Raw genomic sequence first — 15,354 nt, 5'->3', positions numbered from 1 at the left:
GGAGGGGGTTGAATAGCCAGAGGACTCCAGGCCCTGGACGCCAACCACGTCATCTCCTACCCCGCCTCGTGTGTGGGACGGCCAGAGAGGGCCCATTGTCAGGGGAGCGGGCCCACCCAGGCTGGAAGGGAAGCAAGAACTGAAGAGGACCACCTCAAACTGGGAAAACCCACAGACCCCACAGTCTGCACTGCTGGGGAAACTGAGATCCAGAGAATGGCAGGGTCTTGCTCAAAACCACACAGCTAGGTGGTGACAGGCCCCAGCTGGTGGTGATGTCTCCCTATATCTTCCTGGAGATGCTGCTGCCATTTCTGACAGAAACTGAGTCCCATTGGTGACTTCAGTTTTGGTAGAAGTTATGTTCATGAACTCCTTTCTCTTCCCCACTTCCTTTGAAATCCCTCTAGTTTAGGTTAGCACTTGCGTCCCTGAAGTAAGGAATTGGAGGCTGGGCACGGTGGCTTACACCTGTAATCCAACACTTTGAGAGGCCAAGGTGGGAGGATTGCTTGAGGCCAGGAGACTGAGACTAGCCTGGGCAACCTAGTGAGAGACCCTGCCTCTACAGAAAGAAAACAAAATTAGCCAGCCGTGGTGGCACATGTCTGTACCCTGTAGCCCTAGCTACTTGGGAGGCTGAGGTGGGAGGATTGCTTGAGCCTAGGAATTTGAAGTCACAGTGAGCTATGATCACACCACTGCACTCCAGCCTTGACAACAGAGAAAAAATAATAGAGCTAAGGGGAGTCCTAGGGCCATGCAGAGTCTATACGGACTACACTTTCTGTGGGGACCTCAAGAAATGAGTGGGGCATGGAGGTTCCCAGTCTCTGACACACAGGATGCATAGATGCAACAATCAACTTCATTGTTTCCTCCCAATGTTTTCACGTAGGCCTTCATATACCTACCCTATATGACTTCAGAGTTAGGGAAGGGCAGAGACTAATCTAGAAGTGTTTTGAGAACGGAGGGACTGGTCTTATCTATCTCTGTACTCAACATAGGGCCTGGTTGTTAAATTGGATAATTGGGGCCGGGCACGGTGGCTCAAGCCTGTAATCCTAGCACTTTGGGAGGCCGAGACGGGCGGATCATGAGGTCAGGAGATCGAGACCATCCTGGCTAATACGGCGAAACCCCGTCTCTACTAAAAAATACAAAAAACTAGCCGGGCGAGGTGGCGGGCGCCTGTCTGTAGTCCCAGCTACTTGGGAGGCTGAGGCAGGAGAATGGTGGGAACCCGGGAGGCAGAGCTTGCAGTGAGCCGAGATGGCGCCACTGCACTCCATCCTGGGGAACAGAGCAAGACTCTGCCTCAAAAAAAAAAAAAAAAAAAAAAAGGATAATTGGATAAGCGGATGGTAGATGGATGGGTAAGTGGTTGAATAGGTAGTTGAAAGGTGGATGGATGAATGCGTGAGTGGATGAGTGGGTAGATGGATGAATGGATGGGTAGGTGGGTTGATGAATGGGTGAGTGGATGGATGTAGAATAGATGGATGCATGAATGAATGGGAGAATGCCCATTTCATACACTGAGGTCCAGGGATGACAAATGACCCAACTTGGGATGAACAGTGGAGTGAGGCCTTGATGCAGGTACCTGGGCACCACCTTTGAGGCTTGGTTGTCCTGTGGCATGGTTTGGTGGTCAAACTCTGGGCAGGGAGTCAGTAGAAGCAAGAATTGAGACCTAAAGGAATCTATAGGCAGACTTAGTCTCATGGTGTGTGACTCTACAGGGTCTTTGACCCTGAGTTGAATTTTCTGTGCTGAAGTTAAAGGAGGGGGCAGGGGGCCACTGATGGAAGAGTCCTGGGCAAGGCAAGAAAGTAAATGAGTGGAGTCTAAGGGTTCAGGCTGAGTGACTTTGGCTCTTTGGGATTAGGCCCAGAGCCAGGACCCCCCTGCATCCTTCCCCCAGGCAAACACTCACTTATTCTTCATGACCCAGCTTAATGGTACCACCCTGTATGAGGCCTTCCCTGACCCTCTGGGTGCTATTTCCCCAGAACCCAGGACAGAACCTTAGTCCATAGAAGGGGACCAGTGCACATGACTGAGGTCATGGGGATGCTACAAAGTGGCAGAAGTAGAGAATAGGTTGAGAGACTGTATCTGTTGCTAATTTTCTGGGTTATGTCAGGTAAGGCCCTCAATATACTTGGGCCTCAGTTTCCTCACCTGTAGGCTGGGGATGGGGATCTTGAGCTTTTCTTTCCAGAGTGGTTTTGAGAATGAAGAGAAATAATTCTAGGCCGAGGAAGCACTAGGCATTATTTTTCTGCACTGCTTAAGCTCAGCAATAATATAATAATATATATTGTACATAAAAAATTATTTTTATAGCCAACATTTAATGTGCACTTGCAATGTGCCAGGCTGTCTTCTAAGTGTTTACATATATAATCTCTCATCTACTCCTCACAGCAACTCTACAAAGAAGGCACTATCATTACCTTCATTTACCGATGAGGAAACTGAAGTTTGGAGGGCTTAAGTAGCTTGCCAAAAGTCTCACGGGTAATAGGTGCTGCAGCCAGGATGAATGTCTGGGCAGCTGCCAGAGCCCACGTTCTTAGGCGCTACATGTAACTGTTCAGTACATGGCGGCTTGGAGTGGATCAATCAGAAGGGCTTCCTGACGGTCTTGATGATCTCAGGCAAGTTACACAACTTCCTTGAGCCTCATGAGATTTACGTTGAGCACAGAGAAAGATGAGAGCCCTATGTTGAATGCAGCGATAGATAAAACGAGTCCCTGTGTTTTCAAAACCCACCCTGATAGTGGGGTAGTGGAGAGAGGCGCAGCTTCTAGCCAATGAATCCCATCACCCTTGGTCCGCAGCTTCTCTCCCTGGCCCAGTCCTGAGTCCTGGAACCTCCCCTTGCTTGGGCAAATACCCAAGCACTGAACACACTGTTTGCCCCAGCAGGGGGTGCCATGGACCTGGGAGTCCATGTCCCAGGTCCATATCCAGGGCATCTGAGTGGGCTCTGGGAGTCAGAGAAAATGGGCTTTATCCCAACTTCTGTCATTAACAAATCTTGCTGCCTTGGACAAGTCACTCTGGGCACCACTTTCCTCATCTATAAAATACAAATAATTAATGTGAAGTAGTGAAAATAAAACACAAAGGAGTGATGGGAAAGTATCTCAGAATGCCTTGGACAGAGTGGGGTCCATGGCAAAAGTTCATTACCATAAGGTTTTCTTCCCTGTTCACTTGTTTCTGCACAATGCCCTGTTCAGGCCTCACAATAAAACAACTCTCAGGCTGGGCGTGGTGGCTCACACCTGTAATCCCAGCACTTTGGGAGGCCAGGGTGGGTGGATCATCTGAGGTCAGGAGTTGGAGACCAGCCTGGCCAGCATTGTAATTTTGTACTAAAAAATATAAAAATTAGCCGGGTGTGGTGGCAGGCATCTGTAATCCCAGCTACATGGGAGGCTGAGGCAGGAGAGTGGCATGAACCCAGGAGGTGGAGGTTGCAGTGAGCCGAGATTGCTCCACTGCACTCCAGCCTGGGCCACAGAGAGAGATTCCATCTCCAAAAAAACAAAACAAAACAAAACAAAAAAACAACTTTCATTTATTCATCAGTTATGTAAACTCTATATGCATATTATCCCACTTAATTCTCAAAACAACTCTATGATCAGGGAACTAACTGCCTTTGTTACCATACCAAGAAACGGGGGCACAGAAATGTAAGTAGTTGGCCTAAAGTCACGAAACTAAGAGGTGGAGACAGGATTTGTGCCCAGGTGTCTGGTCCCAAAGCTCCTGTCTTTCACCATTCTGCTCTTTACCTCCTCAGAGGCGTGGATAGTTTCTGGAGGGACTGTGATGACAAGGGAAGAAGGCAGGTGACCCACAGAGGCTGGAGGGTGCCTGACCATGGGCTAGGTCTGTCCATGAGCTGCTTGGGTCAGCTCTACCAGCTTCTGTGTGGATGGAGCACTCCCTCCTCCCCAGGCCAGCCCAGCTCCAGCGAAGGCCCAAGGATGGGGACAATATCCCATTGCAGGCCACAGGAGCAGTGGCAACGCAGGGTCCAGGTCTGCTCCAGCTCTTGCTCTTGCTCAGAGCTGAATAATCTGGAGCCTTTGAAGAAGGATTTCTGAAAAGCCATCAGGAGTGAATCATTGACTTAGGGAGGCGATGAATCAACGGGGAGTTCATAAAACGGCAAATGAATCGGGTGTGAGAGCGACAGAGCCACTGCTATTCCCCAGAACCCTCCAGGGACAGAGAGCCGAGAGAAAAGAAATAAAAATAACACGGGGCCTTACGCCTGCCACAAACCCCAGGCAGCCCCTCCTTCCAAGTGGGAAGACAGAGTGGGGTAGAGAGATGGGACCCACCGGTGGGTGAAGTGGGGCCAGAGCGAGGCTCCCGGGGGCACTCCCAGCTCTCTGGGTCCAGGCTGTGGGTGTAATTAGCAAATGCCTTTTCACTTCTTTTCAGGAGCCCTCATAAGAAAGAACACTGATTTTGACGAACACCCAAAATAATGTGAGATCAAGCACCATGCATTATGCATGAGGTCTGATTTAACATGAACATTATTTCTTGTGTACGAGACCATATGCCTCCGTGCTGTCTCTGCAGCCTAATAATACCCAGACCCACCCTGGTCAGGCTCAGAGGAAGACATGTCCACTGGCGTGTGTGTGTTGCGGGGAGAGATTGGAGCAAAGCTCTCCTGGTCCTTAGGTCATCTGAGGAGAGCCCGCTCAGATGCCCAGGAGTGGGGTGGGTAGTGGGAGGTGGGTCATGCCCTTGGAGAAAGTCCAGTGTAACCATGTGAATGTGCCACTGTGCATATGTGTGTGTGTGTGTGTGTGTGTGTGACATCAGGAGCCCGTGACTAGGTGATGCTGGGTTCATTGCATAGCAATGTGGGGGCATATGCATAGCTGAGGTTTTACTGCACAAGAAGGACTACGGCAGGAATGGATAGATCTAATTGCTGTGTGTGTTTGTATATATACACGCATATGTATGTGTGGGGGTGTGTGTTTAAAAAATAAGATCACACATACATACAAACACACAGCCTAACTTTAATTATCTGAAAGGAGCAGGAAGAGATCTGGGAGGAGCTGGGACAATGATGGACAGGAATGTGTTTGGAAAGCAGTTTAGGGGCAAGTGCTTGGAAATCCTGAGAGAAAGGGGACCGGGTCAAATGTTGCAAAGGATGGCCGTGTGTGCTTAATCAAATATTACATGTGCCAGGTACTCAGTGACTCTCAAGAGCTCAGTGCCAAAGACCAGAAAGCTGGTCTTAGACCGCCCAAACTACGGTGTGGGTGTGACCACGGGTGTCTTAGCATGCGTGTGAGTGAGCAAGGTGGTGAGAGCCTGGATCAGGGTTTTAACTGGCTGAGGGAAGGAGTGATGGGGATGGGGATGAGTGGAGAGAGGAGGTGTATATGATCGTGGGTTTCTCAGAGTGGTTGTGTGAATGGGCGGGGTGGAAGATGAGAGGGAAGGGTCATGGATAAGCCTGTGTGTGTGAGAGAGAGACAGAGACAGAGACAGAGAGAGAGAGAGAGAGAGAGAGTGAGACAGAGAGAGAGGCAGGCTTGCTTCTTTTAGAGGCTAAAGTTGCCTCTGCTCTAACTGGCAGTCCTCCTCGAAGAGTCCACTTGAAGCTGACTTTTTGAGGAGATGCTTAGCTTCAAGGTGGCTCTTGTAACTGCTGCCAGGTCCCAGTTCAGGGACCAATAGAGGGCAGTCCTCCCACATGGAGGCCTCAAGAGGCAGCAAGGGGAGCCCTGAATGGCCAAACACCATTTCAACTCCAGAACCTTCAAATATGACAGGCAGGGACAAAACGGATGGCTCCTCCAGCTACCTCTGGTCTCAGTCTCCGAGCCAGAGGCCCTGGGTAGATCATTTCGGTTGAGCTTAGGAAAGCAACTAGGCCAGACAACCAATCTCCTCTCACTCCAACCTCTGCTTAGGTGGGTGTCCTTTTTGGAGCTGAAGCCCTGCTAGGGGAAGTTCCAGGGAGGGAGGCAACCTGGCCCTGGGTGTGTCATTGGAGGCCCAGAGCCTCTCCAGGGGAGGCTGAGTTCTAAACAGCTCTAAGTGGGCAGCTGTGATTGGGGATCAGTTAGTCCTATGGACATCAAGTCAAGTCCTAGGGTCAAGGGATGATTGCATAGGACCTAAGGCAGGCAACATAAACTAGTGCAACCTTCTGGGCAGTAGGTGGGGGAGAATATAATGTCCTCACGCCTCAGGGCAGACTACCTTCTGGGTTTGCCTTGATGACCACAGGTGACTAAAACGACCATTTTCCTTCCCTTTGGTATTGGCCAACCTCCATTCTACAAAAGTTCTTCTAGCTCAGAGCGTTAGCAGTATAGCCTGGGTTTTCATTTCCCTCTCCTACCTCTGGGATTGGCTGTGGCTTTGCACACACAACAGCATACACACAAATTCTTACACCAACTTGCAGAGGTTCACGTGGGGAGAGAGTTCTAACTACCAGAATCTGTGGTCATGTCAACATAAACAATAATTTTGTTCAAGTGAGATGCGGAGGGAGATGGGATCAGAAAATTCCCAATATGCTAGGGAAAGCTTGAACTTCCTTGGAGGTCGATGCTAGGGACACATACTTGTCTTGAACAAAAGGAAGTCTGAGGCTCTCAGGCATAAGCAGGTAGATATACATACCCTTGGACAGAGAGACTGCATCAAGCCCACAGTTGGCTGTGCTTGTCCTAACTCTATTCTATCCAGGGAAAAATATTTCTGTTTCCTGTGAAGTGCTGAGATTCCTACCATCTAGGGGCCTTCTGCGACCGAGGGGTTGATCACCAGGTAGCTATCCCACGCTGGTGTCTCATTAAGCCAAATCCTTGCAAAGTAAAAGATTTTCTTCCATCCCTTTTTCCACCTTTTTTTTTTTTTTCATTTTTTTTGTTCTACTCCTCAGCTGCTGCTGGTTCTTGGGAGCCTGCTTTGTTTTGCTGTTTTTGAGTTGACTTGCTTAAATAATAAACCCACCCTCTTGTAGAGGATTAAGCAGACAATTAGGAAATCAATCAATCAATTGGTGTCAGCTGCAGGCAGAGGCCGGTGAAAGGCCTCATCTTCCCGGTGGCCCTTTCCAACTTCGAAACCTGCTGAGGCTCTGGGCCGCGCGGGCGGCGTGAGCTCTCAGCTTCATTTCCTTCCATTTCAGAACCTTGAGGCTGGGACAAATCCAGGAATGGAGAAATGAGGGAGCAGGGAGGAGTGTGTGGCCTTCAAAGTTTCGTACTTGGTGGAGTAGGAAATGAGAGGCTGAGGCAGGGTGGTCAGTGGCTCCTGGCTGTGCTACTGCCCAGCTGGCCCGTACGTTCCCATCTTCCTCTGTAGGAAACACGGGAGGGAAGGCTACCTGGCCCACCAGTGTGGGGAACAGCTGAGACACAGGTGCCAATTACAGGGCTATTTGCTCACCTGGCTGGACTGAGGAGGGAAAGAAAAAAGGAGCAGGGAGTGAGGGGCTGGGCCTCTGGAAACCAAGGCAGCCTTTATACTTGCAGAGACAATTCCCCCCAAGAGTGATGGCCGAGCGCAGAAAGTCACCAGAACTCTCAGCATGGCACAGCCATCCCGAGGCCCCTGCTCCACCAGGGAGCACCAACTTGGGGCCCTGGGGACACCTCTCTGGACATCCCTGGCGCTGTCGGCTGGATCCCAGGCCTCTCACAGGCCTGGACTTAGGCCGCTTCCCTGGCAGGAGGGGCCCCCACACCCCCTCACTAGGGTCAACTTTCTCCCCAGCTAAGAGATTGTGCCTTCAAGCTTTGACTTCACAAAGAGTGAGAGAAACCGCACATGGCTTCTCAGGAGGGGGAAAAAGAACCGCCTCTACGGAGGAAGCAGGAAGAGCTCTTTTATTAGTATTTTAAAGAAGGGTTGCTTTAAAGGAGAAAATACGATCTTGACTGGAACCCAGGTATCTGGGGCTCTGCACTGGGAACCAGATCTGCCCCCAGATATCCTGACTCACTCCAGAAGACAGCATCTGAGAAGGTCTGTGCTCTCCTTCCCATCACTCCCTGCAGTGGTGGTGGTGGTGAGGGTCTTGGGTACCCACCCTTGGAGAGGAGATATCAGGTCTTTCTGGTGGCACAGTTGCCCATGCCTCCACTTCTTCCCAAGAGAAGCTGGGGTAGTGGTTTGTTTGCAGAGACGTAGGACTGGCTTTGTCCAGGCAAATTGGCAGGGCTCCCTCCCTAGGCTGACCCAGCTCACATAGGACCACGAAACCCACCTCTGTCTAAGCTGTTAGAACTCACAGTGCATCCAGGGGGGATTGGGTGGAGAGCCTGCTGGAGTAGGATGGTGGGGCCTGACTAGGCTTGCAGGTGCCCTAGGACTGGGAATGGTAAAATTGGCTCAGACCCCTCATATAGAGTGCAAGGTGAAATGAAAGTTGTGCGTTGAGGTGTCAGGTGGGGGATTATAGATTCTAGGCTGGTGACCCAGGCCGAGGTCGGCTTCTTTCTTGGCCGAGAAGAGCAGTCGAGTTGTGCATGGGCGATGGCTGATCCGAATTCCATGTGGTGTCTTTCGCTCACTGTCCCAGGCCCTGGTTTGGTCTAGGAGAGTCTGTCTATGGCAGGGGGACACAAGGCAGCTTCATCTTCCCTAAACTGATGCACCTGAGGCAGGGGCCCAACTGTTGCCCATGTCCTGATATCCATCTGGACGGTCTGCAAAGTCATCTTCCTCCAAGATCTCTTGGTGAGATCAGAACTTTAGGGAGGTGAAGCAGGGGATCCCATCGCTTCACCCCAAAACCCACCCAGCCCTAGCAGTAAAGAGGACAGGACACAGCCCTGGGGTACATGTTTATGTGAGTAATAAAATATTTACTATAACATAAATATAAAGGGAACTTCCCAGTCTACATTTTTTTTTTGCAATAAAGATACAAAGAGAATGCACCGAAACATTGTTTCAAAAAATAATAAAAATAAAATAACAAAATTTAAATTCAAACCTTAACAAACAGAAGAAGAAATGGAGAAGGGGGAAGCTCCAAACACATCCAGAAAATAAATAGAGATGGGTCAGAAATTCGGAAATCATATTAAAATATCTTTTTCGGATTAGTCAGTATACAAAATCCTTTAGGGTAGGAAGGACGGGTAACCCGGAAAACTAAAAATAAAAACCAAGCACAAAATGTTTCTTCTCCCCGCCAGTGTGTACATATCTCACATATTTACATGGTTCCCACCTCACCCCAAACTTGGGGAATTTCTCTCCCGGCCTCCCCTGGCATCCTGCAATCCCGGCGGGCTGGAAAGGGAGCAGAGGGAAGCTGCAGGGAATCAGGCGGAGGGTTGTCAGGGAACGGCTTATTTCTACAGCTGGTTAAAAAAAATCTCTCTAACTTTTCCAAGTTTCGTTTGGTGTGGCCAGGAGGGCAGGGCCCCGCGGGGAGCAGGGGCCCCGCTGTGCGGCGGTCGGTCTGCAGCAGGGCAGAAGCCCCTTCCCATCTGGGTATGTGGGAGCGCAGACCCCTCCGGCGTGGCCGGGAACCAAGCTGGGGCTCGGATGAAACGAAACGAAAAATGAACACTCGAATTTTTTTGTTAGCTTTTTTTTTTTTTTTTTTTTTTTGCTTTTTTTGGGGGGATAGGGTAGGGAAAGATAAGGGGAAAAATAAATTAGGCTAGATTAAAGCTTTGGCTATTTCCTGCTTTTATACACAGACGCGGCTCTCGCGACCTCCCCTCCGGGGCCCCGATAAATACAGTATACAGCGATTTAAATTAAGGGCGCGGGCGGAGTTAGAAGGACCCCAGGAGCCGAGAGGCTCCACGAATAAATAAAAACCGTAAAAAAACCAAGCCCGGAGAAAGGGGAAAGGGGGGTGGGGCGCATCCTTATAGGAGAGAAGAGGTGTGTAGCGAATAAAGTGACAGCCCCCCACCCTGAACCCGCAGGCTCAGGAGTCCACGCGGGGAGAGGGGATGGAGAACTCTCCTCGCTTGGTCCTCTCTCCCGGGGAATCCCTAACCCCGCACCGCGTTACCTGTCGCTTTGGGGAGGCCGCTGCCGGGATCCGGCCCCGAACAGCCCGGGGAGCAGGGGCGGGGGTCGTCGAGGGGATGGGGGCAGAGAGCAGGCGGCGGGCAGGATGCCCGGGGTGAGTTGGCGAGTTCCGGATCTTCGCTCCTCTCTCCCGGGGCTCGGGCGACGCAGCCTACCGGGCCGTCTTCGCCGCTCACCGGAGAGGGTCGTCCGGGTGTTTGGTTTTGTTCGAAAGTTTCTGGGCTTTTTTTTTTTTTTTTGTAAAATCCAAAGCAACCGAACAAAAAGAGTCCAGGCCGCGCGGGCGGGCTGCGCGCCCGCGCCCTGCAGCGCGCCGGCGGGGGCCCGGCCCGCGGGGTCACTGCACGGAGCCGGGCAGTGTGTGGTGGTGGTGGTGGTGCAGCGCCGCCGGCGGGGGCGGCGGGGGCGCGGAGGGTGGCGATGCGCCGCCCCCGCCCGGCCCTAGCTCCCCAGGCGCGTATACATCGTCCATGGGCGGGTGGCCCGCGCCGGCCGCAGGGGTCATGCGCTTCTCCTTCTGCCGCCGGTTGCAGAACCAGACCCGCACCACCTCCTTCTCCAGCTGCAGGCTGTCTGCCAAGCCTGTGATCTCGTGCGCCGAGGGCTTGGGGCACTTGAGAAAGTGGCTCTCGAGCGCGCCTTTGACCCCCACCTCGATGGACGTGCGCTTCTTGCGCTTGCGGCCCTGCGCCGCGATCTTGTCCAGGTTGGTGGGGCTGCCGCTGGACGAGTCGGTCTCCTCCAGCCACTTGTTGAGCAGCGGCTTGAGCTTGCACATGTTCTTGAAGCTCAGCTGCAGGGCCTCGAAGCGGCAGATGGTGGTCTGCGAGAACACGTTACCGTAGAGCGTGCCCAGCGCCAGCCCCACGTCGGCCTGCGTGAAGCCCAGCTTGATGCGCCGCTGCTTGAACTGCTTGGCGAACTGCTCCAGGTCGTCCGAGCTGGGAGCATCCTCGTCCGAGTGCTCGCCCACCGATGAGCCGCCGCCGCCCGCGCCCGGGTGCAGGTGCGCCGCCGCCGCGTGCAGGCCGCCCGCGTGTGCATGTCCGTGTGCGTGTCCGTGGGCGCCCAGATGCGGCGGCGGCGACGGCTCCAGCTGCGCCTCGTGGCCGTCCTCGTGCAGCGCGTGGTGCAGGCCCGGCCCCGCGCCGCCACCGCCCGCCGCCAGCATCCCGGCCAGGCCGCCGCCGCCGCCCCCCGGGTAGGCCGCCTGCGCGTACAGCCCGAGCGGCTGGGGCTGGTGGCCCCCGCCGGCCCCGGGCGACGGTGACATGGCTGGGCCCAAGTGGTGCGCCGTGCTGCCCTGCGCCCATGCCGCGCCCGCGTGGGCCGCCCCCTGGTGCACCAGGCGCGCGTGGAAACCTCCGCCGCCGCCGCCGTCGTCGGCTCGGCCGGTGCCGCCGCCGCCCGCCTTGCCGTGTTCTAGGTGCGGGCCCCCGGCCCAGTCGCCGCCGCCGCCTCCTCCCGTGGGTAGCCACTGGGGGTGCGCTAGGCCCACGGGGTGGCCCGCGCCCGCGCCCAGCCACTCGTGGTGCATCAGCTTCTGCACTTCGCGGTACGCGGCCCCTGCGTGCAGTCGCTCGGCGGCCGCAGCCGCCGCCGCTGCCGCCGCGGCGTCCGGGTGCATGAGCGGCCCGGTGCCCCCGGCTCCGCCACCGGGGCCCCGCGGCAGGTATTGCGCGGTGGTGGCCATGCCGCCCCGCGCCCTGCGCCGCGCCGCCGCCGCCGCTCCGCTCCGTCTGCGGGCCCCGCCGCCTCGCTCTGCCGGCTTAAAGACCCGACCCGCTCGGCGCTCAGGAGCCCCACCCCGCCCGCCGCCCATTGGCTGCCCGCGGAGCCGCCTCCCGCCTCCCCGGCCCGGCCCCCGCCCCCCCCGAGCCCGCCCACCGCCCTGCCCGGCCGCCCGGAGCTCTCCATTGGGCGTCGCTCCCGGGGTCCCGCGCGCCGGCCGTGCTGATTGGCCGCTGGGGCTTCATTCACGGCCCCCCCTACCGTCCGCGTACACACTCACGCCCCGGGGGCGCGGCCGCCACGTGGGGAGTGGCGCGGGGGTGGCCCTCGGACCGCACCCCCTCTCGTCCTGGCTGTGTGGGCCCCGCTTTCCCCCAGCGCTGGAGACTCCAAGCCCGGCCGGTCCCACATTCCACGCGAGCTGAATTCCCGCCCGCATCCCGCCCGGGCAGCAGGAATTGCGGGCTCCGGGAGGCGCTCGGGCTCCGAGAAGCGGCTCAGCCCCGCGCCCCTCCCTCCGCAGTACCGCTGCCGGCGGACCAGGATTCCCGCGGGTCCTGGCGGCTGCGAGCGCGAGGCGGCGCGGATTCGCGGCTCGGTTCCGGCGCGACTGCTCACCGCGCCCGCCTCGCCTCCCGCGGCTGCCCCGTGCACTGGGCGCTCTTCGGCGCGTCTGCCCAGCCCGTCTCGGCTTTCCTTCTCCTCCCTCTAGTCTCAGCGTCACAACTCCTCCGACCTCCGCTGCCCTGAGAGCGCATCCAGCGCGGGCGGAGTCGGACGGACTCGGGCTTCACGCCTCGCGCGGGCACCTCTTCTCCCGGGCACTGAGGCCCAGGTGAGTACCGCGCGGGCAGCTGGGGCCGGGACGGCAGGCGGCAGCGGTTCTACAGTCCTACGTGAGCCCCTGGTACCCGGCCGCGCTCCGGGGTTTCAGAAGGAGAGGATCTGGAAGTGGAGACTGTGGCTCCGGGGAGACGCTGCTGGCAAAGGCGCTAGCAGGGGGTGGATGTTGGGCCCAGGGGTATCTGACCTGCGCCGCTGCAGCCTTCTCGATCCTTCTCCCAGCTTGAACGGCTCATCGGCTGTGGTCGTGGTGGGATCACGCCCCGAGAGAGGAGAGGAGAAGGATGGGTTCAGGGAAGGGCTGCGGGCACCCCAGAAATCTGGCGTGCCGGCCGGGAGCTGTCCAGCCTCGCGAAGAGCCCTGGGCTGGAGTTTGCCCGGACTTGCCTGGAGCTGCTGAAAAGGGAATTGAAATAGTGGAGGCCTTGTTGGAAAGGTGGGCAGTGGAATTCAGTTACCTCCTCACGCCCCAGCCCTTGATGACTCCCTGAAGGATCCTGAGTGGAGTCGGACCTCACTGCAGTTCCTCTGTGCCTTCTTACCCGACCAGGCTGAGAGGACTGAACTGTGTTCTCTCCTCTTCCCCACCCTGAGGCTTGGGTCCCAGGGAGTCTTCAGCTGCTAGTCCTCCCTCTTTTCTCTCCTGGATCTTGCCTCAAGTGGATTTATAGCTTACAGGGCCCTGGGGTCCCAGATCACAGAACTGAGCTGGGGGCCCAGCTAAGGCCCCACTGGGCAAGACAGGTCTGTGGAATAAAGCCTTAGTGTGAAAAAAGGTGCTGGGGGCTCAGGTGGTAGCTGCCATTGGAATGATCCAGGGTGCTGGGACAGAGTTGACAGTGACAGGGGTCACCCTGGGCACAGACTTTGATCATGTGGGCCCTGAATGCCCTAGGACCAGCCAGGGAAGGAGTGGGACAGAGCAGGGCCCTTGTCCGGCCATTGGCCACTGTCCTGAGCAGGCTCCGTGGTCCCACCCTAGCTGTAAGAGCTGCGATGGAGCTCTGTGTTTGAACCTGGCTAGAGATACTGGGCTTTCCTGGACTCTGGCCTAGGGAATGGTCACCTTGAGGCAGCCCAGGTCTTTCACCTTTCCCAGGCCTGGGAGGTAGGAGGAAGGCTGGTAATCCTGCAGTGAAGTCTCTGCTTGTGCCAGCCCTAACCAGGCCTGTGTGATATTGAAGCTTGGGCTTTCAACCTGGAGCTGCCATCATCTCCCTGGGCAGGAGTAACTCTGGTCCAGCCTGCCTAGCTCTTGGTTTTCCTTCCTGTATGTTGGGAATAACAGTACTATAGGCGGCCCACCTCTCTCACTGAGGTAGGTCAGATAGTAGTGTGAGACAAAGGGGGCGTAAAGCTCTCAGATAGGTGTTTACTCTGGTAGTTTCCATTGTTGCTGTTCAGTGAGAGGCAAGGCATTCTCCCTTCCTAACTAAATCTCAGTTTCTCCACCTGTAGCATGGGATTGCAGAGGTTTGGACCAGTCGACCTCTCTGGCACTTCTCACTCTCATGGTCTGTGATTCTGTGAATCTGTCTCAGTTCCTGTTGGAGGAAGTCTGGACAGTGGGCAGGTGTTTCGATTTCCACTGAGGCTAGAAGAACAATGACCAACAGGCAAGGTGTTTTTTTTTTGTTTGTTTTTTTTGTTTTTTAAATTATACTTTAAGTTCTGGGATACATGAACAGAATGTGCAGGTTTGTCACACAGATGTACACACAGGCATGGTGTTTTAACAAGTACTTTTACATGTATCGTTTTACCTGTACCTCTCAGCCCTGTGAGAGAGCACTGAGATTATTATCTTCATTGCCTCGATGAGGGACCCAAGATTTGTCCAAGGGCACAAGGACCTGTGAGTTTCCACTCATCATTCTTCCCGTTACCGTGGGATGGGGGCCTATGGAGGCAGCAGCTTTGGCTGGCACAACAAAGAGAGCCCACAGCCCTGTTTCTGGTAGTTCTCAAGCACAGGCCAGGGCCTGCTGAGGCTCCTGAAACCATCTTCCCAGGTCTGTGCTGAATTGAGAGGCATCAGCAGTAGAGCAATAGCCAGGCTTCTAGGTTATCAGCTTATCACCCAGCAAATCAAAGTCCCAATCCCACCACGCCCTTTAGCAGCCCTGTGACTTTGTGTGAGCCACATTGCCTCTTGGAGCCTGAGTTTGTGCATCTTACAGTGAGAACAATAATGCCTGCTTTTCAGGATTGCTCTGAGGCTCCACAGATGAAATAAGGCATGCAATTTAGGTGCCCTTTAAATGTTAGATGCTGGCCTGGGGTGGGAAGAAGTTTGAAGTAGGAAAGATATAATTCCTTTCTCTGCTTTGGAAATTTTAGACCTTGCACAAGAATATGGGTTTGGTCTTGAGTCAGAATTTTCTTGTGTTTGAGTTAAGTTTCCCCCAGGAAGTCTTGACATTGCTCTCAAGATTCTCTGTGGGACACTAGGGCTGAGACATGGCCACTGGTAGAAACATCTGCAGCTGAGCAACCCCTTTGTCCTGGAGAACCCCACCACCTTCTCAGGCTCTGGGGAGAACTCATCCTCAGACCCACAACACGTAGGCAGGGTGTACACAGAGAGGTCAGACACCCTACCTGGCCCATGCAGACACAGAGTGGTTTGGGCATGAGAACAGGTGTGCACACGCACACACACATACAGATACAACCATGCAATTTAGCACAG

The 15,354-nt window shown here is 54.9% G+C and overlaps 1 protein-coding gene across 1 annotated transcript; it reads right to left on the bottom strand.

The window, feature by feature from the left end:
- Positions 1 to 8,870: 8,870 nt before the first annotated feature.
- POU3F1 (POU class 3 homeobox 1) lies at positions 8,871 to 11,825 on the bottom strand. The gene has a single exon (XM_023196512.3). The coding sequence runs from the start codon at positions 11,779 to 11,781 to the stop codon at positions 10,426 to 10,428; it is 1,356 nt and encodes a 451-aa protein (XP_023052280.1). The 5' UTR covers positions 11,782 to 11,825; the 3' UTR covers positions 8,871 to 10,425.
- Positions 11,826 to 15,354: the final 3,529 nt, after the last annotated feature.

The sequence above is a fragment of the Piliocolobus tephrosceles genome, chromosome 1 (genome assembly GCF_002776525.5).
Source record: "Piliocolobus tephrosceles isolate RC106 chromosome 1, ASM277652v3, whole genome shotgun sequence".
In the NCBI taxonomy this organism is placed as follows: domain Eukaryota; kingdom Metazoa; phylum Chordata; class Mammalia; order Primates; family Cercopithecidae; genus Piliocolobus; species Piliocolobus tephrosceles.
Note: the sequence above shows the minus strand (reverse complement) of the source record. Positions and strands in the feature narration are given on the sequence as shown.